Source organism: Syngnathus leptorhynchus, chromosome 17 (genome assembly GCF_054491065.1).
Source record: "Syngnathus leptorhynchus isolate UIUO chromosome 17, UIUO_Slep, whole genome shotgun sequence".
Taxonomy (NCBI): Eukaryota; Metazoa; Chordata; class Actinopteri; order Syngnathiformes; family Syngnathidae; genus Syngnathus; species Syngnathus leptorhynchus.
Window position 1 is genome coordinate 6,286,586 of NC_141211.1, and position 19,913 is coordinate 6,306,498.

Consider the following 19,913-nt stretch of genomic DNA (forward strand, 5'->3'; position numbering starts at 1 on the left):
GCTCGGCTGTCCCACGACCGTCAACCATTATTTTGTGTTTCTAATATTAAAATCATATCAACAGTGATTGGAAAATAAAACGCTTAGAGATGAAAACAGATAAGAGAGAAGGCAGTTGAGCCAGTTTTAATTGCTTTTAAAACACTTGGAGGGGGAAAAAATACAAAAGTGTTCTTTGACAGCACAGTATGAAACCAGCTCGATGAAACGTGAAGGGAGTGTTTTCTTTAAAAAGCATCCAATATAAATCATAATTACAACTGGCCTCACCATACACAAACTGTACTCGCTAAAACAGATACAAGCAAGAGTTAAAATATACAACGGGCTGGTCACACTCCTCATGTTTGCATACATTGTAAAGTTGCACAGTCTCTCCATTTAGGAGAACTTGTCCCCTGCAATCATTTAGAAAAATATAATGTCCCAAATGTGGGATATTCTTGTAGTATGTTGTGTGCGGAAATCCAGACCAAAAAAGGTAAGAAATACAGTTGAATAAATAAAAAAAGTAGAGCGTAACACCCGTTAAAAAAATCCGGCGGATTTTGTTTGATCTCTTTTGTTTCACCTGGCAGTGCTAGTGAATGAATGAATCATCCAAGATGCATTCTACAGTCCAAAAAAAGGTCACCTAAAAATATCTAAAATATGTTGGTGTTTCGGAGAGATTTTGTTTGTTCTTTGTTTCCACATGTGATGACACGTTTTCTGGTTCGACCAACAAAGAAGTGTTTGTTGTTGATGGCGAAGAGGAAACACGGACTTTCACAGTTTTGAAAGTGAAGTTACTCTTGCGTTGGCAACCGAGGCTCAGCAAATTGTTAGGGCAGCAGCAGTGAACTTCCTGTCCGATCAAACTTTTTACCTTTGGACAGCGCGGCCACTTGTTTCATCAGCTCTCGGTTCTTTGCCTGAAGAAACCAATGGAGTATTTACATTTACAATTACCTTTGAAAAATCGCATTCAATATCTTTTACCTGTCAAAATATGGTCAATAATCTACTTCTTTCAACATAGAAGTTGTTTGACACAACATCAAAAGACCTTTTTTGCTTTATGACACTGAAAGCGACACTTGTTGCTTGATACACTGATGTCAGTGTATGCTGCTGTATAGATGCCACAAGCAGCGGCTTTGTTGAAGAAAACATCATCTACATCTACAATTAGTGTCTCGGTGAGTTGTACTTTTAATCATTTGTTTTCATGCTAGTCCGATGGAATCAGTTTATGATCAGTCGCCATTTGTCCGCTGTAGTCGTTGACAATATGACCATTACCTGCTGCTGCTCCATCGACTCCTTGTGTGCTTTCTCCATTTGGTTCATCTTGACTCTCATGTTGGACTCTTGGTACTGAAAGTCGGCTTTCAGCTCCGTTAGCTGAAGCCAAAATTGACACGCAGTTTTGTAAACATATAAGCGGGCAACAAAGAATGCTGCTGCTTCCACTGCTAGCCAACCTTTCGTTCCTTGTCGAGGATGGTCTGATCCCGTTGTTGTAGGAGTCTCTTTAGCGACATCACCTCTTCTTTCAGTTGGCTGATAAGAATGAAGTTGTCAGTTCCTCCTGAATCCATGGACTGGGTGATGGAACTGCTGTTTAAGGGACAGACCGGTTAGAAGAGCCGTCAGACACGAGGGGGAGGTTTTGCACACACAAAAAAAAAAAATCATACCTGTCACCATTTGATGGCTTCAACTCCAGTTTTGCTTTCTTCTTTGGAGTCTCTTTTTGGATTGATGATGATTTATGGCTGCGGAAAGTAAATGATGATCAAAAAAAGTGTAGGTCCTGTGTGTCCATAAATGTATCGCTGACTTGATACTCTTGGCACCTTCAGAAAATTGGGAAGCTTTACCTCTGCTTCCACAATCCTTGCTCCTGCTCGGGACTCAAGCTCCCACTCAGTCTGCCAAAACACAAACGGGTTTAGGACTGCAGGGAGAAAAAAAATATCTAGCATAATTGGGGTGACACTTGCCGTGTACGTACTTGTGGTGAGAGCCGCTGTGTCTTTGTTGGTGATGGTGATGTTGCTGCCTTGAGTCTTTCTCGTTCAGGGATGAGGAGTTAGAGGAGCCAAAACCTTTCCTCTGCTCCTTGGTTTTCTGCAGAACACGACGATAGGACAGTGTGCAGAGCCAGCACAGCAGTTTTCCATCCACCTGCGGGTCAAGATGGACTCATAAAACACAATTACTTTAATCCGGATCATTTATTCTGGCGGGTGTGCTCGGTTAACACCTTTCTCCTGCCTTCCTCCTTGCGGTCAAAGGCACACTGCTGTTTGCACTGCTCGCAGGTTTGAGGCGGCCCGTATTTTTTTTCTGAGTTTGTACAACGTTGGCACTTTGTCCCAATAAATGCTGCAATAATGTTACAGTATTGACATGGTTTGGGCTGCAATGAGAAAGATGATGGAAAACGTTTTAACTTATGATGCACGGAATTGAATATTCATAAAGTGCAATTGGAGAGTGGAATAAAGGTTGTAACTTACTGTTCCAAACTGTTTGACGTTCTGGGCACATTTCTTGCAAATAGTATTGGTTTTACTGTGGGGGGAAAAAAAACCACATTAAAAAAGCAAGAATGCCGTATAATTGCATTATGAAGCCCGTAAATCGATGTGTCACCTTTCCTGCTGAAACTCGGATCTGCAGTAGGTGCACTTCACTATTGGGTGTGCGATGCGACACTCCTAAGAAAAAACAAACGTCAAAATATTTTCACATGTTCAGACACTTGGAATGAAACAATTTCATCAGAAAAGTGTAATGCTCTTTGCTGGTAGCCCTTAGTACTGCTCAGAAGCCAAGAAATAGCTCTTTGTTTTAAAAAAAAAAGTGACTCATGGATTGGTGGGTGCAGACGAAAAGTATTTCGTAACTTTTTCTTTTAGAGCAGAGACTTGGTTCTTTTACAGTGGAAAAATCTCTCACCAGCAAACAAGAATATCACAAAATAAGTCATTTGTAGTCAAATAATTTTCGGACCGTTTAAATGAATTTGAATGTCTCGGAAAGACTATGTACCACAGCAGCAATTAGGGATGCAAATTTGCCTTACTGGTGTTATTGAATCTTGACTAATCTCGTCAATGTAAACAAGCATATTGAGTACTACATATAACAATGAATGTTGACACTGTAATTCGGTGTTGAATAATTTGTTGCATGCCGGCTGGCCTGTGTTATTACTACTACATAGAAATGTAGTGTCCTTTTATTGTAAGATAATTGTTTTGCTGCTTCTGCAGACTGTTATGATAAAAACAACAACAACAACAACAACCACCCCAAAAAAACAACAACATACACACACACTCCCAAACCTTGCACAGCTGCTGGCCTTGCGACAGCTCCTCGAACGGGTACCGCTGGTTACACTTTGTACAGGCGTACAGAGCCGACGTTGCCATTCTTGTCCAACTATTGTCACCAATTTAAATGAGCTAAAGCAGTTTAGAGGTATAGTGACCGGATTAAGGATGCTATTTTCTCAACTGACACTGGCTAACTGGAAGTAAGAATACGCGCACAATGTGATGGCAACTACACATACCTCGCTAAAGCTAGCTAGCAAAGCTAAACACTGTGCTGTGAAGGAGCCGAAGAACAATAAACTCTATAAATGTGATCTATGTCCGCTCGGCCGCCACGTGACCAGACTGGATTAAGTCGATTAATATTAACCTTGGGGAGTAAAAAAGATTTTTAAAAAGGAATCTTGAAATTGTGATAAGTTTCCAGTGTTCTCGCAAATGGTTTTTCCTGTTTTTCCATCTCTCTTTTCATATCGAAGCCGTCGTCCTCATGTCAGCGGATGTGGTTGATGACGTCATTCAAGACAGGAAGGACGACCTATGGAAAGTCTGCGAGATTCGCGTTTTCAAATACAGCCAATCGCATTCCCGAAATATGAGACGCACCTCTTCTATTAAAAGAAAATGAATCAATGGACTTCTCAAAATGTTACCAAATGTAAGAAAATATAAGTATAAAGTATAAGTATTGATGATATCAAATTACTATTATTTTAAGATTAGACTGTTTATTGTGCTATAGAAAAAAATGAAACCAGAACAGGGATATGCGAGTGTTTATTGATTTCATTTATTATGGGAGAAAGGCACAACATAAGGCAAAAAACCTGAGATTATCATCACTAATCTCCTTCGGGTTTCACTATCATTAGCAATGGTCAAAGGTTAAAATATACTTGACATGACATGCAGTTACAAAAGTTCATAGTTAATACTTTTAGGTAATTTAGGCACATAATCTTTCAAATTAGTTGAACTGGATGTTGCTGCAAATTATTATCTGTATTACACACTGCTAATATACCGGCAACTCCATGATCATAAAGTATGTTGGCAGTTACTTTAAAAAAAAAACGGAATTGCCCCACATTACAATTATGAGTAATCGAACAAGCAAAGCAAGATAAAAACTGAAAACTAAAAATTGATTACAAAACAATAAATAATGTTGACCATGTCAACAAAAAGCAATGGTGCACACAATCAAGCCAATATTTGGTCGCAAAAAGAACAGGTTTGAAAAACAATTCCAACAAAAGTGGAATTTTGATGTCCAATTAACCGTTAGCCAGGGAATGACTTTACACTAGCTTCAACTGTATTGTTTTCAAAATAGATGTTCTCATGTAGTGCGTGGGGCATAGTTATAAAACCAGGGTAATATTTTAGGAGAACAAAACCTAAAAGAACTGTCTGGAGACTATTTCTCACCAAGAAGCCTTGCGAGACGTTTCCGAGTGACAACGTACACCAGCCTTCAACAGGAAACAAGTGCGGTCAAACAAAGGTCTGTACTGGGGTGATGGACCGTGTTGGCGAGCCCGCCCGCTCCGAAGAAGAGGACGCCGAGCGATTAGTCACCTCTCGCTGCAGCTCGTCCACTCTCTTCTGCAGCTCGGCGCGCTTTGCCAGAAGCTCCTTGTGGCGCTGATGAACAGGTTCCTGTAGTGAACAGGTGAAGTATCCAAGGGTTCAACTTTGGCACACGGGAGTCAGATCTTAAATAGCTTGTGACTCTTACCTGAGGCCTCATACGAGGGTTCCAACGTATGTAGTAGCCTACCCAGAGCTCTAGGTGGCGTAAACTGACGACGGGGAACAGCACATGATTGGAGAAGTTGACATACAAAGGATTGGTGAACTCTTCCAGCTGGCTGTTGATGTACGACCACAAGGACACTGTCCTCTTTGGAATCTCCTGTAAAACACGTGAAATGTTCAGTTCTGGCTGATAATTTTATAATGACGTGTGGGTGGCTAAAGTACTCGGAGAAGATTTCAAGAAAAGCGAACGTACTTCCTTCAGTCTTTGCTGTTCGCTATTACACAGGAATGTCCCGAACAAGCAGCTGTACAGATGATCCAAGATGGTCACCAGGAAGTATTCATTGAACTCAAAAGCTGCAGGAAACTAAAGCAAACGGTTACCGTGTTACTCCTAAGAGTCATTCAAAAAACAAATTATAACGGCTTACCTGACGAGTCAATTGCCACACACAGTCGACAAATTGAATAAAAACGGGGGAGCGATCCGCGTCCGTGTGGTTCTTATCGCCATGACCGATACGCTGAAAGGCAAAAGTCGGGAATTTAGAGCGTGTTGTAATGTGAGGACAACAAGAGCACGCGGCGAATATTACCAGCTGGAAACGGTGGCCGAAGCTCAGCCATTCTTTCTCCAGCAGCACCTGGAATCCGCGAATGGTTCGGTAGTGAGCGTCCAGCATGAGCATGGCCAGCGAGGTGAGCTGCGCCGTGCGGTCCCAGCCGTCGCTGCAATGCACCACCACCGACGTTTTGCCGGACTCTACCTTGTCTGCGATGCGCAGCGCTCCTGCCAGGATCAACTATGAAATACACAAAAGTTCAAAATACAGCAAATAAAAAGTCTACACACCCACATTTTGTCTCACCTTGATGTGCTCAAGCCAGTGAGTGGACTCCAGATTTGAAAGCCAATGTGAATCTTCGATGTTGGGGTAGACAATATCCTTCAGCTTGCGGAGTGACTCTCTCATGACGTGAATGTTGTGAATATCCAAGAACACCAACTCAGCATTTTGATAAGCGTCCTCACTTTCATATCCACCACCTTTCATCTGAGGTTAAAAAAAAACAACCATTTTTTGGGGACATTCAAATTTACACGGCTAACGCTTCGGCACAAACCTTGTTAGCAGCGGCATTCACACTCGGTCTCGCATCAAAAATGAAGAGTTTATGCGACTGTGCGTTTGCGTCCATGATTGCCTGCAAGTATTTTTCATCCTCTTTGCTCCGTTTCCCGTTCACTCCAACCATAGGCTGGCTGCAACGTGTCACCGTTGCCTGGCTCTCTGGATGGATCCAGGACAGCACCTACCAAAGATTAGAGTGGAATAGAAGAGAATTATTAAAAAAAAAAAAAAAAAAAAACCACTGCACCAAGGAAGCAGAATGTTTACTCACAGGTATCCTTCCCTTTGCCCGAAAGGCGGCAATTCTCTTTAGCTCCTCATCTGGAATGTTGACCGGAACAGCCATCGTTGACGGGTAGGTGTCACACAGTTCGTAGTGATCGTTGACCTTTGTAATCCTCCAACTTTCATTGGGAATGCCCTATATGTAGGCACGCAACGTCAGAAGATGTCTCTCACCATTTACGAAAGCCCCAGTTTCCAACTGCACCTGTCTTTTGTATTCCGACACTGCGTCGTACACCTTCCATCCATTCTCAGGAAACACTTGTCCGTATTGAAAGGCAAATATTTGCTGTGGAGGAATCTATCAGTTGCTGCGTGGCTGACAAGCGGCAACATGGTTGAGAATTCACTTACCAGTCCGTTGGAGACAGGAAACGCAAATTTCATCAACACTTCGAAAATGGACTTCCTGAGAGTGTCGTCCAATTGTTTGTGAGCAAACCGCAGATTGCGCATATCCTGTGTGGAGCAAACACAAGACTCAATAGCAGTATACAAACACTAATCAAGATCAATCTCCACAAAAAAAAGCCAACACAGCACATCAAATCTTCTGTTGACCGTGTTTGTGCTGACACACCTTGCACACAAGGCCATAGGACACATCGCCGCGGCTTGACGCACTGCCGATCTTCTCCACCCGACTCACGACCCCAAGAGGCAGATCAAGCACAAAAGAAGGCTCCTAAAAAATGATGGTAGAGGAACAGAGAGTCATTGTTTTGTCCAGAACTTGTTTGTGGCAAAACATGAATGAACCACCCGTACCCTGTCCATGCATTTGAAGAAGATCCTATAGTTGCTAACAGTCAATATTCCACGTACGGCTCCGGTGAAAGGACAGAAATAGGTAATGTCTTGTGCTGTAAAATTAAATCAGGATAAAAATCACTAAAGTGAGCACAACGGAAGTGCACGATTAAAAACTCATACCCATATCTTGCACAACTTCATTTGGAAGCAATTGTGGTTCCTCTTTATCAGAATCTCGTAAAACCTGCTAAAGAAAAAAAGACATTTAGGAATGGAAAAGACGTGTTGAAGTAATTACACAAGATTAATTCAGGGCTTCTACCTTTGCATTAATTTTGGCCTTGACCTATAATAGAAAAGAGTTTGCATGTCAGTCATGAGATGATTTATGGCATGGACTCCATTTTGTTTTATACAAACCCTTATTTCTGGGGAGAACTCCGCTGAGGTGGTCGTCTCAGACAACATGGCAGAGGAAGGTTTAACCTGGGTCGAACGCTCAGAACTGTTAAGAAATAATATTTTATTTTCCACATTGCAGCCACTCTGAAATGATGCTTCGCTACTTTAAACAATTTGTCAAATGGTTAAACTCAAATATTTCCTGTGGCTTATCGATGTGCATTTATTTCAACAGCCATTATTGGTTTCTTATGAAGTCATGAAAAGTGAGGGAGTAACAGCTGATAACAAAAACAGTCCTGTGGGCGCTGGCCAGACTTGGTCATCTGCTACAAATTCCGATTTATAAATTATGTAAGCATTTTAAATTCAATGTTCTCCTTCAGACTTATTTTATGAAAGCAAGTGTAAGCTTCAGTTGTTTAGAATTTCCATAGAATAATATTTTCCTTAGTTTCAAAACTTTTAGCTAGCATAACCAAGGCTACCTGGACAATGAATCAACACTCGGATGTCGAGAAGAGGATTGCTTCGAGCCCAAACTGTCTATACTTCCACTCTTCTCCATGTTGTTCTGTTCTCTTTTGTTGGATGAAAATCGTTGGCTGCAGTGGAGTTACAAGGATATCTAATCCTCCACTAGTCTGACAGTATTAAAACCAGCAACAAACGGAAGCTGCCATGTTTTCCCAGCAGCCTCACACGCTCTAAAGAGGAAAAATAGATATACAGTGCTCCCTGGCGGACAAAATAAGGATTGCAGCCTTCCGTGAAAACAAGTTCTTTAAAAATAATGTGTATATAAAACCATGTTCACAAAGGTTAATTGTAGGTTTTATGCTCTTTAATTATGGCGCTCACATTTATATACAAGATTAAAGTTGCTGTTCAAACAAATGTATGAAATTTTATCTCAATGACAACAGATCATCCTCGCTACAGAGGGTAACTACCGTAAACTAAAAAAAGAAATCATAGGAATGCACTTCACTGTCTACTTGACATATTTTTCCATAAATTTCTTGTGAAACTCGGAGCGCAGAGTATCATTGATGAAGCGTTTCTCTTTGCGTGCTTTGTCCAATCCTTTTGCGCAGTTCTTAAACACCACATCATCATCCCACCTGGATAGAAATTATTTGATCAGTTGTTAAAGGTGAGCATTAATTAATAAAAAAAAAACAAAAAAAACATGGCACATGTCGGCATTACCTTCTCTTGACCTTGAATGTGTTCTGAGTCTGAGCGATTTGTTGTTGCTGCTGTTGTTGTTGTTGTTGTTGTTGTTGCTGCTGCTGCTGCTGCTGTCCTGCCAAATTAATCAATGGATTGCCACTTAATATATTCTCCATTCGGATCCTCTCCTCCTCTGCTTTTTGCTCCCGGTCCTAAGATGGAAAAATATGCAAATGCAGATATAAAAACATGAAATCGAACTAGAGCATTCAAATATTTTTTGGGTGAATTGATAATTGACCCTGCGTTCTTGTTCTTCAGCTCGCTCTTTCTTAATCTTCTCCAGTTCTGCGAGAAGTGCTGCAGTGTCATCATCATCGCTATCGTCCTCAGAGTTGTCGTCGTCGTCATCCTTTTCACAAATAAACATAATTGTGACTGAAGCGGCTTTGTGCTTATGCTGTCAGTCTTGAGGGACGAGTGCGGTACATACCTCAGTAAGGGGATCGTCCGCATCGAGATTAGCTGCTGGAATTTGATCCAGTCTGGGTCTCTTTGAAGACGAGGAGGATGAAGAAGAGGATGTGGTGTGCTCTGGAGAATCAAGAATGAATTATAAACCAGTATAAGCCAGAGTGCAAGGGGTAAACTTTACCAACCTCTTGGTCCTCTCTCTCTAGTCTTCTCACGCACAGCTACACGCTCCCTCTCCTCCAAATCCCTGCGGAAGTCACGGGCACGCACCTCCTCAGGGGCATCCTGAGTTGGCTGCCTATCAGACAGAAAACAATACAGAAGATATGAAAAAAATCTATATCCTGTAGGCACTTGTAGATGAGTTTATAACATATGCTGCTTCAGTATATTTATCAACTGACCTATACTTGATCTTTGTGTGACCGGGAAGATCTCGACTTGAATATTGCTTTGACAGTGCACTCAAATCTCCTTCTCCTTTCCCTCGCCCACCTCTGGCAGGTTCAAATGTTGGTCTTGCAGCAGTAGTCATCGTGGACGGCTCTTCTTTAAACGGGAATTGAACGACAATAAATGACACAGAACTGACTGGATCTCAAGAGCTTGATAATAGAACGGCACTGATACAATTATGACTTGAAAGTAAGTCGTGAAAAAATATTATAATAATGCCATTAAGGGTTTATGGTTACATTTCTATTGACTATTACTGAGAGCCATGAGACGTTTGCTAGCTTGTAATGCTAACGACGCAACCAAAGTTGAACAACGCTATTTCACAGAACGGAGGGAAAAAAATCCCACATGAACAACAAAAAATAAAACATTTAATAATGAAGACTGCTTTCGAAACGCTATCAACTAGTAATAAAAATAAAGCAGCAGTTTTACTTACAACAATCCAACCGTACTGAAGAAAGGATGAGCTTCCGCAACTAATACATCACTTCCGGCAAAAGCTTAGTCACTATGAACGCAAGGGACAATTATTTTGTTAAATAAACACTGCATGATTTTAAAGGGAGTCAAATATGTATTTAAAATATTCAATACGTGATTATAATAACAAAATTAACATCTCATTTTAAATTGTAGTCTTTAATCTGTAATTATATTCGGTATGAACTCGTGTAATTTATTTATTATACTTACATTTACATTAAATCAAGTTATTTCACCCTTATGTTCTTGCTCTGACTAAGCTCTGTGGGTGTAACATGTGAAATATAAATTTAAATTCAAGAGTGACAACATAATTTAATCCATCTTTATTTTGTCAGTGTGAAAATGCCCCATAATTGAGGAAATTCAAGAACAAATGGACAATGTCAGTATAATAATGATATTGGATCTATTGAGAGATCAGTAAAAAATCGTTTTGGGTTTTTTTTTTTTATTTTTTTTACAAATGCTATCATAGCATTGTCAGCCAATTTTGCCATGTCAGTAAATACATAAATTACATTCTGGAACATGCATGTCATCAGTGCAAATGGCAGCTTCCATTTTCTGCTAATCATCCAGTACAGAGCTGCAACAAACAATTATTTTAATAATTGATTGATTGATTTGTTGATTTATATGTTTCAAATGGACAGTGAGAAAATGTACAAACATAAATTAATAATGATTTGGTCACTGGTTTGGTCTGTAACATATCAGAAAAATGCATAAATATTATTGACAGATTTTCAAATTAAAAGCAAATTTGATTAAACACAAAGACAATCAGTTTCCTTTCGTGGAGAACTAGAATTTACTGTACTGAAACTGAAATTCCATGCATTTGAACAATTAAGCAAAAAAAAAAAAACTATTGACTATCAAAAATAAGAATTGTTTGTTGATTAATCATTGCACGTCTAATCTGGTGTTCATTTATATTTGTAAATAACAGATCAATTAGATCAATGTCCAGCCCCGGCAAGACCTCTAACATGCTCTCCTGATGCTTCAGGGTCCACGTTGTGCGATGATGTCATCAAAAGTTCGCCATTACATTGAAAGTGGCTCACGGGGTATATGCCGCACTTCCTAAAACTTTCCTGAACTATCCTGATACCCTCATCCTCTTTAGCCACATGATACGCCTCTTTGAACACGCCCGAGAAGTCTTTCTTGCTGACTGTGAAGAGAGTCGCATTCGTGGGGTGCATCTGATCTAAAAGCGCGGCGAAGCGCCGCTTGACGAGCGGAAATAGGCCCGCGTCGAGCGGCTGCAGGATGTGAGAGCAATGAGGTGGCAGGCAAACAAGGACGACACCTTCCTTACGGGCGGCCTCCACCACTTCCAGATTCACGGGTGACTTATGGCCGTCGAAAATGATCAGCAGTGGCCGCTCTTTAGGAGCATACGGCAAGAAGTGTCTGAGGAACCACTTCTTGAAAAGTTCCGAAGTGACGCATCCCGAATCCGACCACCCGTAGAGGGCATCTGACGGTCCTTGCGTCTTGTAACACACGCCTCCTGGGTAGGATTTGGAGTAGACGATAAATGGAGGGATATCTTTCCCTGCTGCGTTGAAGCAAGCCAGGATTGAGATGTAGTCCTTGGAGCCCGGCGTTGACTTGCAACCTAAACCGGCAGCTTTGGAGAGAACCGCTCTCTTCCGAGCCAGCTGAAAACCCATCTCGTTGCAATTCCAGATACGGTGAGGCTTGTCCCCAAGTGCGTGAGCTTCCACCACAGAGCTCAGGAGGTGAAAAAAATGATCCAATGTTTCCTTCCTCACATGGACCATCCGACCTCGGATAATATTGTCTGCCGGCTGAATCGTAATATTCTTTTCTTGACGCCTCCTAAAGTTGAGCCACCAGGTTTGGCCCAATTTGGAAAAGGCCACCCTTCTGTGTTGACGCTTGTAAATGGAAGACGCAAATGATACCAGCTGCTGTTTGGTGAGCGGGAATCCGTGCTTGGACATGTATAAAGAGAACTCCACCAACAGTTCCTCGTCAGAAGATGTTATAAGCTGAGCGGGACCACTACGACTCCCTGGTGTCACCCGTCCGCTGACCCGGTCCCCTAGCGAGGATTTGGGGACTCCAAACTCCTTGGCTGCCTTTCTCACTGTGCACCTCCCTGACTTGACCTCAATCAGTGCGTGCTCCATGGCTTCCTCTGTCCATTTCTTTTTCTTCTTCCTTCCAATTTTGTCAAGATGATTTCTTGAAGGCATGCTTCTAGGATGGAGTAGAATACACAGCTGAGGATTTAATTATTTTCCATCACAAAAACAGAGAGAGAAGAGATGTTTGTCACAATAACAATACTGTAACCTATATGTCAAACAAACAAGAATGTCAACTCTGGATAGGAACCTGAATGCATGACAAGTAGTAATAATGTAGAATGAATTTATCTCGATTTATAAAACATCTATCTCGATGCATGTATATTTCTTCATTAAAATATGAGCAAATAATACTGAATGACTTACTGAAGCTTTGGAGTCAGTCGATATGGAGAAAATTATTATACATCAGCCCCCACTTGATGGCTCAAAACGTAATTGCTGCACATAAAATTGCAAGAGACCCAAAAGACAATGATTTCGTAATTTATAATGAAAAATAAAATAAACCACATAAAAATGACCACTGATGCTTCTGCAGCCGTAAAGTTAGTTACCGACGAAAAAAGAAAACAAAAACAAATGAGTTGAAATGAAGGTAGAATTTCCTGTTTCCCTGTCAAGGTTCTTCTAACCTGGAAGTGGATCAACGACTTTTCAAAATAAAAGGCTAGCGTTTCAAAATAAAGGTCTATCATTTCCGGCTGCAAAATCGCTGAAATTCAAATTGTCATATTCCCAGTAATTAAAAACAGAAGAAATGAGCAATGAGCAGTTGCTTAAAGAGGATATCGTTTTTTAAAAGTGTATATTTATGAGTAAATAATGCTTACTCAAAAACAAGTAGAACTAGATGAACCCAAAAATAAGGACAAATGTGATGACCAATCTACTATAAAACGCTGTGAGGATGCTTCAAATTTGTATTCAGAGGGAGAAACAAAGGAACACCCAGAGGCACAATCTCAGCCGCTGAGCAACCAGTTTCTGTCTTTGCTTCCTAAGACAACAAAGAAACTGCTGATACGGCCCATCACCAATCGCATTAAGAACACAAAGAGAAAAACTGCTCAGTGGGAGAGCAACCAGTTGCCCACACAACTTTAGAGAATGATGATGTCAATGCACCAACTGAGCACCATAATGTAGAATGCGATGATGGCGATCCTGGTGACGATGTTCACGATGGTCTCACTATAACGTTAATGAAGAAAACACACTAGCCCAAGCACGAGTAACCTGACAATACAAACGTGCATTCATTTCCACACATTATTGTGCAAAGGTCCAGAGACCATCCCAGCACATTGTGTCAGTTATGCACTTTATGACAAGGTTGACTTTAATATCCAAAAACTATATCCTTATTATCTAAAAATTCAGTTACCATGCACAAGTAACACAATGATGTTGATTAAACACAATTTTATTGAAAACATGCAATTTGAGGTTACAGTAAACTCACCCAAGTTAATTTCTTTATAAATGCCCACACATGACAAAGCTCAAGTTTCAGAGCGAGCGGACGAGTTTAACAGAGTTTACAGATGAAAATGTTATGGTAAGCGTTAGAGGCATCACCTCCAATATTCAATACATGGCTTTGTTTCGCTCCCACACAGTGGTGTTTAAACAAAGCAATTACTTGAGTGACAGTGAGCAGGCTGATACAACAAAACGCTGCAGACAACTTTGGTACATTCACTTTCAAAGCACACAATCCATACACACGCCGCCAAGACAGCAGCTAACTCATTATCATACATACACCCGATGCATATTTCACGAAGCACCGAAAAGGCTAAAAGGCAAGTTAGTCTTTGCAAGGCGAGCTGTTTATTATTCCTGAAATGCCATACATCAAAACAGCGCTCGCACTAAACGTCACCAAAAAGACAAATGAACAACAAAGCCAAGAGAATCATCCAGGAGGGTGGGAATTTTCATCTCTTTGTAAGTTGTTCGCGTACAAGACACAGTGGTGAGGAAAGTTACCGGATGCAGTACTAGCAAGGGAACCGGATTGGCTCTTGACTGTCCATCTCACAATCAGAGGACGCCATCGACGGAGGTGATGCTTGAGCCCTTAGCGTACGCCTTTCCTGCCCAGGAACCGCAAGACTGCATAATTATAGGTGGTTGCAACCAAAAAGAGAATCTGCAAAGCAAGAATATATTGATGAGGAGGACTCGAACAGGAAAAAAAGCCTGCAGTCAGAGAACATTTGATTTGACACACTGATAGGTCCAACACCAAAGCTATGTTGCAAACGCTGCCTTTGCAAGTAGTGTGTAAACGGAAGAATAAAAAAAAAAAAGTAAAAGAGGTTCATGTAAAATGTATTACGCATAACAAAATATTGAAAAAAAACAGCACCTAAATAAAAACAAATAGTTGTGAAAGAGGAAATGCAAATGTATTTAGCTTAAAAGTTAAATATAACTGAACTGACCTAGGTATTTTTTCACAGACCACTAGAGGGAGTCATATACCACTAGTCGTACTCAGTCTATTGAACCACTACTATAGTGTAAAAAATGGTTTTTAAACAACATTTCCAGCTGAAACAATTAAAAAAAATAGACATGCTAATTACAATCTGACCAGTGTGGGGAAAACGAATGCTCACCAATGCTAAGAGGGTGATTCCAGCACCAGCAAATGCAGCAATATACAGGTCATAGGTGAGGTGAAACTGAAAGAAAGAACAAACAAAGGTTAGGCTGGGACATTTATATCCTCAAAATACCCGAAATATTAATAAAGCACCCCGTGTGTGTATGTTATTATTCTCACTTTCACACCAGTCTCATTTTGGACAGATGTTGCCGAGTATCACCATACAACATCATTCATGGAGAGAAAGTTGAAGTGAAAGGGTGCGTGAAATAAAATATGGAAAGCGTCTACTCACTTCGCTCGTCTTGCAAATAGATGCCAAGGTCATTCCGCAAGTCTTGCCCGGCACCGCATTCCAAGGAAGCAGCCCTTGAATAAAAGACGTGACATAAGTGATGTATCTCTTACCGACGCTGATTGCAAAAAACCTTCAGAAGCATTCTTCGTTCATCAGCAAGGAAATTCACTTTGAGTCATCTTGAGGAATTTCATGAGCAATTTACTAACTAGTTTTGCATTGGCGTAATCCGCAATGATGAATTTGTTGCCTCACAAAAAAAAAAGCGCATTGATATTCTCATCATGCACACAGTCATTATAGGAGCATCTCACCATATTGCCTGGCGTCCATGCAAATCCAGCCGTGCTGATTTATGCTGGGGGTTGTTTCAGCCAGGATGTTGATGTCGTGGCAGGTCTGCTCCATGTTGAACAAGAAGTAGACCGGAATAGCAGTGAAGGCAAACACTGCCAGCCAGATGAAGGCCAAGATATACGTCACAATGATAAACTGCGGAAATTTTAAAAAGCGCAATTTAGGGTCATGGGAATGCTGCAAGTTGCTTTGTGATGAATGTGGCATCACCAAGTCTGCTATTAACCATATTTCATTTTTTTTTTTTTTTGGGGGGGGGGGCATTACGCATCGCCAAAATGACCCAATGGCATCGCTGCCCCCCCCCCCCTCTGCTTCTCTCTCTCTCTCCCTTTTGACCTTGCGCTCACCGTCAGGCTGAGGCATCGCCCACAGTGGGTGCTCCTAAATTCCCCGAAGGTCTGCTTGACTGCGCTTGTCGTGTAGAAGCCTTCAGCCAGCAGCAGGATACCATAGAGGAAGAAAAATGAGGCCAGGCCGTAGATGACATACTGGAAGTATTCCACACTGCACAGGGAGGGAGGCGGGGGGGGGTTTGCGGGGAGAAAAGGTCAGTTGGGCAGGAAGCCGAGACGAATTCATAGAACAAGCGTGGAAAATAAACTCACAAGTCAGCCACGATCTCAAAGTCCTGCTCGTTGCGGGCGAAGTAAGTCTCGACCAGGAATTCGGTTTGGGTTAAGGCTTCGTGCCCGCAGCCACAAAACAGAGCCATGCCTGCATAGCAAAGCAAGGTGGCCACCAGAGATGGGTAGGGCACTGCCCCCAAGCACCGGATACAGCAATCATAACAACCTGAGGGGGCATAATATATCAGCACACAGGCGGCACATACCGCACACACAACCACACAGCACATCGAAGCCTGGATGGGGAATTCGTTCACCCTGCGGGAGAGCTAGCCCGGCAAATCCATCAGCATTCGCTGGGGAAGAAAAAAAAAAACACCCCACTGCAACCCACAAGCAGGCCAGCAAAGAAAACCGCTGCTTATTTCAAAAACATTCTGCCCGGTGTGAGCAGCCAAAGCAGGTAGCAAACACCCCCCAGTGTTAATGAATAAAAGCAGTGACACAAATGGGATAGCGGAAACCACCTAAGGCTTTGCAAAGCCAAGGCTGCCTGACCGGAAACATCCTGCTTCTGATCCTGTATTCCACTATAAGCAAGTTCCCCGAGATGAAAACTGTCTACAAGCTACTACGAAATAATTTCATCTGCAATGTGAACGCTCGTCCGCTTGTATCGACGTCCGAAGCTGGTCCGGCTCTCCTTCTGCGACGGTCACAGGCGTCGCCAGGCTAAAGAGAGATGCTGGTGGTGGAACGCTGACTTCACAGCCTTGAAGAGAGAACGTCTCATTGTGGACAAACATAAGGTAGCCATTGTCATGGCCGTGGGACAAAGGCCAGTAATATCAAGCAAACAAAGACCTTAGAGCCACAGATGATGTAGTAGAAACAGCCGGGGGGGAGGGGAGGCGGGGGTCAACAGGTCACCCCTTGCGATGTCAGGCCATCCTCCATCCATCCGTCATTCGGTGTCAGGTCGGACGGGGACGGAGCGGATGTACAGTTGCAAACATCGATAATACGTGGTGAAGCATTTGACAACTTGTAGTGGGAAGCAACCACGCTGCGATCTAAATATAAATCGTATCAGCGAGGAGACTGCCGGGGGGATGCGGTAATGATAATGCCTGCCCACGCTTCAGCTGGAGAACGGCGAGGAGCAGTTTATTACGCTTTAAAGGGTATCGGTGAATTTTGTTGATGCCAGCCAATCGATGCGGACCCCAAAATCGGGCATTTTGGTGCTCAAGCTGTTTGCAAGTGGAGTGCAAGAAAAATCAGAGGATGTGAATCTTGTCTCATTGAAGTTTTGGAATTAAAAACCACCGGATGATTAAAATGAGTGATAAAAAAAAAATAATAATAATTCACTTGACTAAAAAAGTGTGCAAAACTACTTTAACGACTCAACAGGTAATCTATCAACTGTGACGGTAAAATGAAGGAAAAAGTAAAAATAGAAATACGGCTTCATCTTCAATTCCACAAATGATGTCCAAGGTCATAAATTATTTTTTTCAAAGCAACATTTACACATTCACAAATGGCTTTTATAAGAGATGAAAAGGAGTTATTAAAAATCCTGTGCACTCACCCATGTCCGGAAAGAAGTTGGGAGGTTGATTGAAGTTTCGGCTGCGCGGCTTCCCGACTCTGATATGAGAATATGAGAAGTTATTCGGCGCCACTCCTATATGAATCTGACTCGCGCTTTTGTCTCATCAACAATAGATGGACCACATCACCCCAAGTGACATCTTAAAGTCACAAAGTCCCATTTCGGCTGCCAGACATTATTTATAGCGCCGTGGGTTCAGCATTGGTGACAGGTCACTCATTTCTCACTATTCTTTATTTTTATTCTATTAATCTTTTGCTTCTACTCAGGTACAGAAATGAGGGGAGTGATTCAAATGAGCTTTTGTGTCAACTGGACAAATCGCTATTACAATAAATATAAAAATAAACTATTAAAAAAAAATCTATTTTGTTGATACTATCACAGAGGTATTATTGTAACAATATTTTTATTGTAAATGTAGCTTAGACGCTACATGTTAATAAACAATAACAACAATATAAAAAACACGATGCGTGTAACAATAAAACCAGCAATAAATTGCTTTGAAACTAATAAAAGGAGTAATATTTTACTATTTGCCGGCCAAGCTACTGAAGTTTAATTTCAATAAGACAACACAATTTCCTTTTTTTTTTTTCATTTAAATGCTGTAATTAACAAATGGATTTCCTCAGCATCTAAATTAACTTAGCAGTAAGTTGTGTTGTCTAAATAAACAGCAATTAGAGGTGTGGCTGGGAAAAGGTAGCAAAACAAATCGACATGCTAGTGACGGACGTTGATGAAGTTGTCTAACAAGGGTGACATTGACAGTCAGGTCCAGCTGCTGCCCGCTCACCCCCCACCCTTCCTTATTTGACCCAGTTGATGTCAAAGCTGGGTTCAGTACAAAGGAGCCAGTGTAGAACTGGACAGAACACCGCTATGCTCCCTTTTTTGGGGGGGAATAAGATCCCCTTCTAATTTTTCCATGCTATGCCCTTTTAAACACATAGTTGGAATCTCTCTCTCGCTCCATTAGGATTCGTCATCGCTAAAAGAAGACTTTGTGAGCAAGCTCTTATCATCAAGTGTGTAACTTTTTAGTGACTGATTTGTTTTCCAACAAAATTGAACCCCTCAAAGATATTTTTGCTTTAACGATAACATCGTGTAGAAGAAGATTAACGACGCTGGCATTGTTAAGCTCAAGTGTGGATGAGGACAGACACTTTTGAAATGGCTTTGAAAAGAACGCGAAGCAGGCCGACAGAGATGAGAAACCTTCATTAACCTAAAGCAATGGCACACAAGGCAGTATTCGAGACACGTGGTGCATGATATTGCTGTTGACAATCCAAAAAAAAAAAGATTAGGAGGAGTCTTCAGTGGCTCGAGAGAGAGAGAGAGAGTCATTTATGTAAGTATTCAAATTGGAGGGGGGGGGGTGCAGATGGGGAGCAGTTATGAATTATTATAACACTTAAACACTACTTTAAAGTCATTAGTCAGTGGATAAATGGACTTTGAACAAACGCATTTGTCATCCAGCTCAGAAACGCTACAAGATGCAATCACCTGATGCCGCCATCAGCACCATGGACAGCGACAAACCATGCAAAAGCAAAATTCTTTTGCATCTGTGTTATCTGGATCGTATGTGGCGTGTGATAAAATGATTGCGTGCCGGACACGGTGTTCCACATGTGTTTGAACAGCGGGAGGCGGAGCTGTAATAATATTTGCACCTCTTCTTATCTCTGCAGCACTAATCTGTGCTGGAAAAACAAACAAGCAGCTACGAAACAAACTGGCAAGCATTTTGGAGGACGTAAATTCAGTGGCAATGACCTCCTGCGGTGGAGTATTTGCTTTTGATGAAACAAATGAATGATTTATCCGCTTTTAACTAAGCACACTGGAAAGTCTTTCATGCTAACAAATGCGGAAAGGGCACAAGAGGGTTAAGGAGACAACAACAAAGGAAAACAATGTGTTGCGCTTAGAATTTACAAGAGGTGGCTGAAAAATGCGATACCATTTGTAGAGTTGGGAAATTCTTGACAGGTTTACAAGATTAAAAATAAAAAGATCTGGTTTTAGTTTTAC

At 41.5% G+C, this 19,913-nt stretch overlaps 5 protein-coding genes and 1 long non-coding RNA gene across 13 annotated transcripts; 1 reads left to right on the top strand and 5 right to left on the bottom strand.

Moving 5' to 3' along the window:
* Window positions 1-98: 98 nt before the first annotated feature.
* On the bottom strand, window positions 99-3,859 carry fam76b (family with sequence similarity 76 member B). The gene is made up of 10 exons (XM_085935879.1): window positions 3,342-3,859; window positions 2,644-2,708; window positions 2,508-2,562; window positions 2,252-2,407; window positions 2,000-2,172; window positions 1,866-1,916; window positions 1,683-1,760; window positions 1,467-1,602; window positions 1,285-1,386; window positions 99-914 (listed from the first exon to the last, which is right to left on the bottom strand). The coding sequence occupies exons 1-10, from the start codon at window positions 3,426-3,428 to the stop codon at window positions 825-827; spliced, it is 993 nt and encodes a 330-aa protein (XP_085792005.1). The 5' UTR covers window positions 3,429-3,859; the 3' UTR covers window positions 99-824.
* Window positions 581-3,965, top strand: LOC147043432 (uncharacterized). The gene is made up of 2 exons (XR_015068690.1): window positions 581-1,181; window positions 3,812-3,965. It is a non-coding gene; the product is annotated as an uncharacterized LOC147043432 (long non-coding RNA).
* A 135-nt stretch (window positions 3,966-4,100) lies between these two features.
* Window positions 4,101-8,354, bottom strand: mtmr2 (myotubularin related protein 2). Of its 4 annotated transcripts, none has more exons than XM_085935878.1 (16): window positions 8,158-8,354; window positions 7,688-7,772; window positions 7,590-7,613; window positions 7,448-7,511; window positions 7,283-7,377; window positions 7,095-7,199; window positions 6,869-6,973; window positions 6,720-6,803; window positions 6,501-6,650; window positions 6,222-6,410; window positions 5,966-6,151; window positions 5,693-5,899; window positions 5,528-5,620; window positions 5,350-5,463; window positions 5,074-5,250; window positions 4,101-4,994 (listed from the first exon to the last, which is right to left on the bottom strand). In XM_085935878.1, the coding sequence occupies exons 1-16, from the start codon at window positions 8,235-8,237 to the stop codon at window positions 4,830-4,832; spliced, it is 1,923 nt and encodes a 640-aa protein (XP_085792004.1). In that variant the 5' UTR covers window positions 8,238-8,354; the 3' UTR covers window positions 4,101-4,829. The 4 variants fall into 4 exon arrangements, with proteins under 4 accessions (XP_085792004.1, XP_085792003.1, XP_085792001.1 ...); XM_085935877.1 differs by having other exon boundaries at window positions 7,448-7,514; XM_085935875.1 differs by having other exon boundaries at window positions 5,528-5,899.
* A 137-nt stretch (window positions 8,355-8,491) lies between these two features.
* On the bottom strand, window positions 8,492-10,285 carry cwc15 (CWC15 spliceosome associated protein). Of its 2 annotated transcripts, none has more exons than XM_085935849.1 (7): window positions 10,218-10,285; window positions 9,724-9,868; window positions 9,505-9,617; window positions 9,339-9,439; window positions 9,147-9,257; window positions 8,882-9,057; window positions 8,492-8,793 (listed from the first exon to the last, which is right to left on the bottom strand). In XM_085935849.1, exons 2-7 carry the CDS (start codon window positions 9,852-9,854, stop codon window positions 8,664-8,666), a joined length of 762 nt encoding a protein of 253 aa, XP_085791975.1. In that variant the 5' UTR covers window positions 9,855-9,868; window positions 10,218-10,285; the 3' UTR covers window positions 8,492-8,663. The 2 variants fall into 2 exon arrangements, with proteins under 2 accessions (XP_085791975.1, XP_085791977.1); XM_085935851.1 differs by having other exon boundaries at window positions 9,724-9,865; window positions 10,218-10,256.
* A 290-nt stretch (window positions 10,286-10,575) lies between these two features.
* Window positions 10,576-13,042, bottom strand: LOC147043435 (uncharacterized). Of its 2 annotated transcripts, none has more exons than XM_085935926.1 (2): window positions 12,763-13,042; window positions 10,576-12,505 (listed from the first exon to the last, which is right to left on the bottom strand). In XM_085935926.1, exon 2 carries the CDS (start codon window positions 12,499-12,501, stop codon window positions 11,230-11,232), a length of 1,272 nt encoding a protein of 423 aa, XP_085792052.1. In that variant the 5' UTR covers window positions 12,502-12,505; window positions 12,763-13,042; the 3' UTR covers window positions 10,576-11,229. The 2 variants fall into 2 exon arrangements, with proteins under 2 accessions (XP_085792052.1, XP_085792053.1); XM_085935927.1 differs by having other exon boundaries at window positions 10,576-12,528.
* Window positions 13,043-13,806: 764 nt separating this feature from the next.
* plp1b (proteolipid protein 1b) lies at window positions 13,807-17,992 on the bottom strand. Of its 3 annotated transcripts, none has more exons than XM_085935706.1 (7): window positions 17,838-17,992; window positions 16,280-16,466; window positions 16,022-16,178; window positions 15,629-15,806; window positions 15,312-15,385; window positions 15,027-15,092; window positions 13,807-14,554 (listed from the first exon to the last, which is right to left on the bottom strand). In XM_085935706.1, exons 1-7 carry the CDS (start codon window positions 17,839-17,841, stop codon window positions 14,483-14,485), a joined length of 738 nt encoding a protein of 245 aa, XP_085791832.1. In that variant the 5' UTR covers window positions 17,842-17,992; the 3' UTR covers window positions 13,807-14,482. The 3 variants fall into 3 exon arrangements, with proteins under 3 accessions (XP_085791832.1, XP_085791833.1, XP_085791831.1); XM_085935707.1 differs by lacking the exon at window positions 17,838-17,992 and adding an exon at window positions 16,768-16,822; XM_085935705.1 differs by lacking the exon at window positions 17,838-17,992 and having other exon boundaries at window positions 16,280-17,085.
* Between the last annotated feature and the right edge of the window lie 1,921 nt (window positions 17,993-19,913).

Excerpts from the sequence above, each read along its gene's own strand:
- fam76b (XM_085935879.1), bottom strand. The coding sequence starts at position 3,428 with ATGGCAACGTCGGCTCTGTACGCCTGTACAAAGTGTAACCAGCGGTAC. Across the intron at positions 2,563-2,643 it reads TCCGAGTTTCAGCAGGAAAG|TAAAACCAATACTATTTGCA; the intron begins GTGACACATCGA and ends TTCCCCCCACAG. Across the intron at positions 1,387-1,466 it reads TCCTCGACAAGGAACGAAAG|CTAACGGAGCTGAAAGCCGA; the intron begins GTTGGCTAGCAG and ends TTTTGGCTTCAG.
- mtmr2 (XM_085935874.1), bottom strand. The coding sequence starts at position 8,237 with ATGGAGAAGAGTGGAAGTATAGACAGTTTGGGCTCGAAGCAATCCTCT. Across the intron at positions 7,378-7,447 it reads TGAAGTTGTGCAAGATATGG|CACAAGACATTACCTATTTC; the intron begins GTATGAGTTTTT and ends TTAATTTTACAG. Across the intron at positions 6,152-6,221 it reads TGAATGCCGCTGCTAACAAG|ATGAAAGGTGGTGGATATGA; the intron begins GTTTGTGCCGAA and ends TTTTAACCTCAG.
- cwc15 (XM_085935849.1), bottom strand. The coding sequence starts at position 9,854 with ATGACTACTGCTGCAAGACCAACATTTGAACCTGCCAGAGGTGGGCGA. Across the intron at positions 9,440-9,504 it reads TAGAGAGAGAGGACCAAGAG|AGCACACCACATCCTCTTCT; the intron begins GTTGGTAAAGTT and ends TTGATTCTCCAG. Across the intron at positions 9,258-9,338 it reads CGGACGATCCCCTTACTGAG|GATGACGACGACGACAACTC; the intron begins GTATGTACCGCA and ends ATTTGTGAAAAG.
- LOC147043435 (XM_085935926.1), bottom strand. The coding sequence starts at position 12,501 with ATGCCTTCAAGAAATCATCTTGACAAAATTGGAAGGAAGAAGAAAAAG.
- plp1b (XM_085935705.1), bottom strand. The coding sequence starts at position 16,530 with ATGTGCTGTGTGGTTGTGTGTGCGGTATGTGCCGCCTGTGTGCTGATA. Across the intron at positions 15,807-16,021 it reads GGCGATGCCTCAGCCTGACG|TTTATCATTGTGACGTATAT; the intron begins GTGAGCGCAAGG and ends AAATTTCCGCAG. Across the intron at positions 15,093-15,311 it reads CTATTTGCAAGACGAGCGAA|TTTCACCTCACCTATGACCT; the intron begins GTGAGTAGACGC and ends TCTTTCTTTCAG.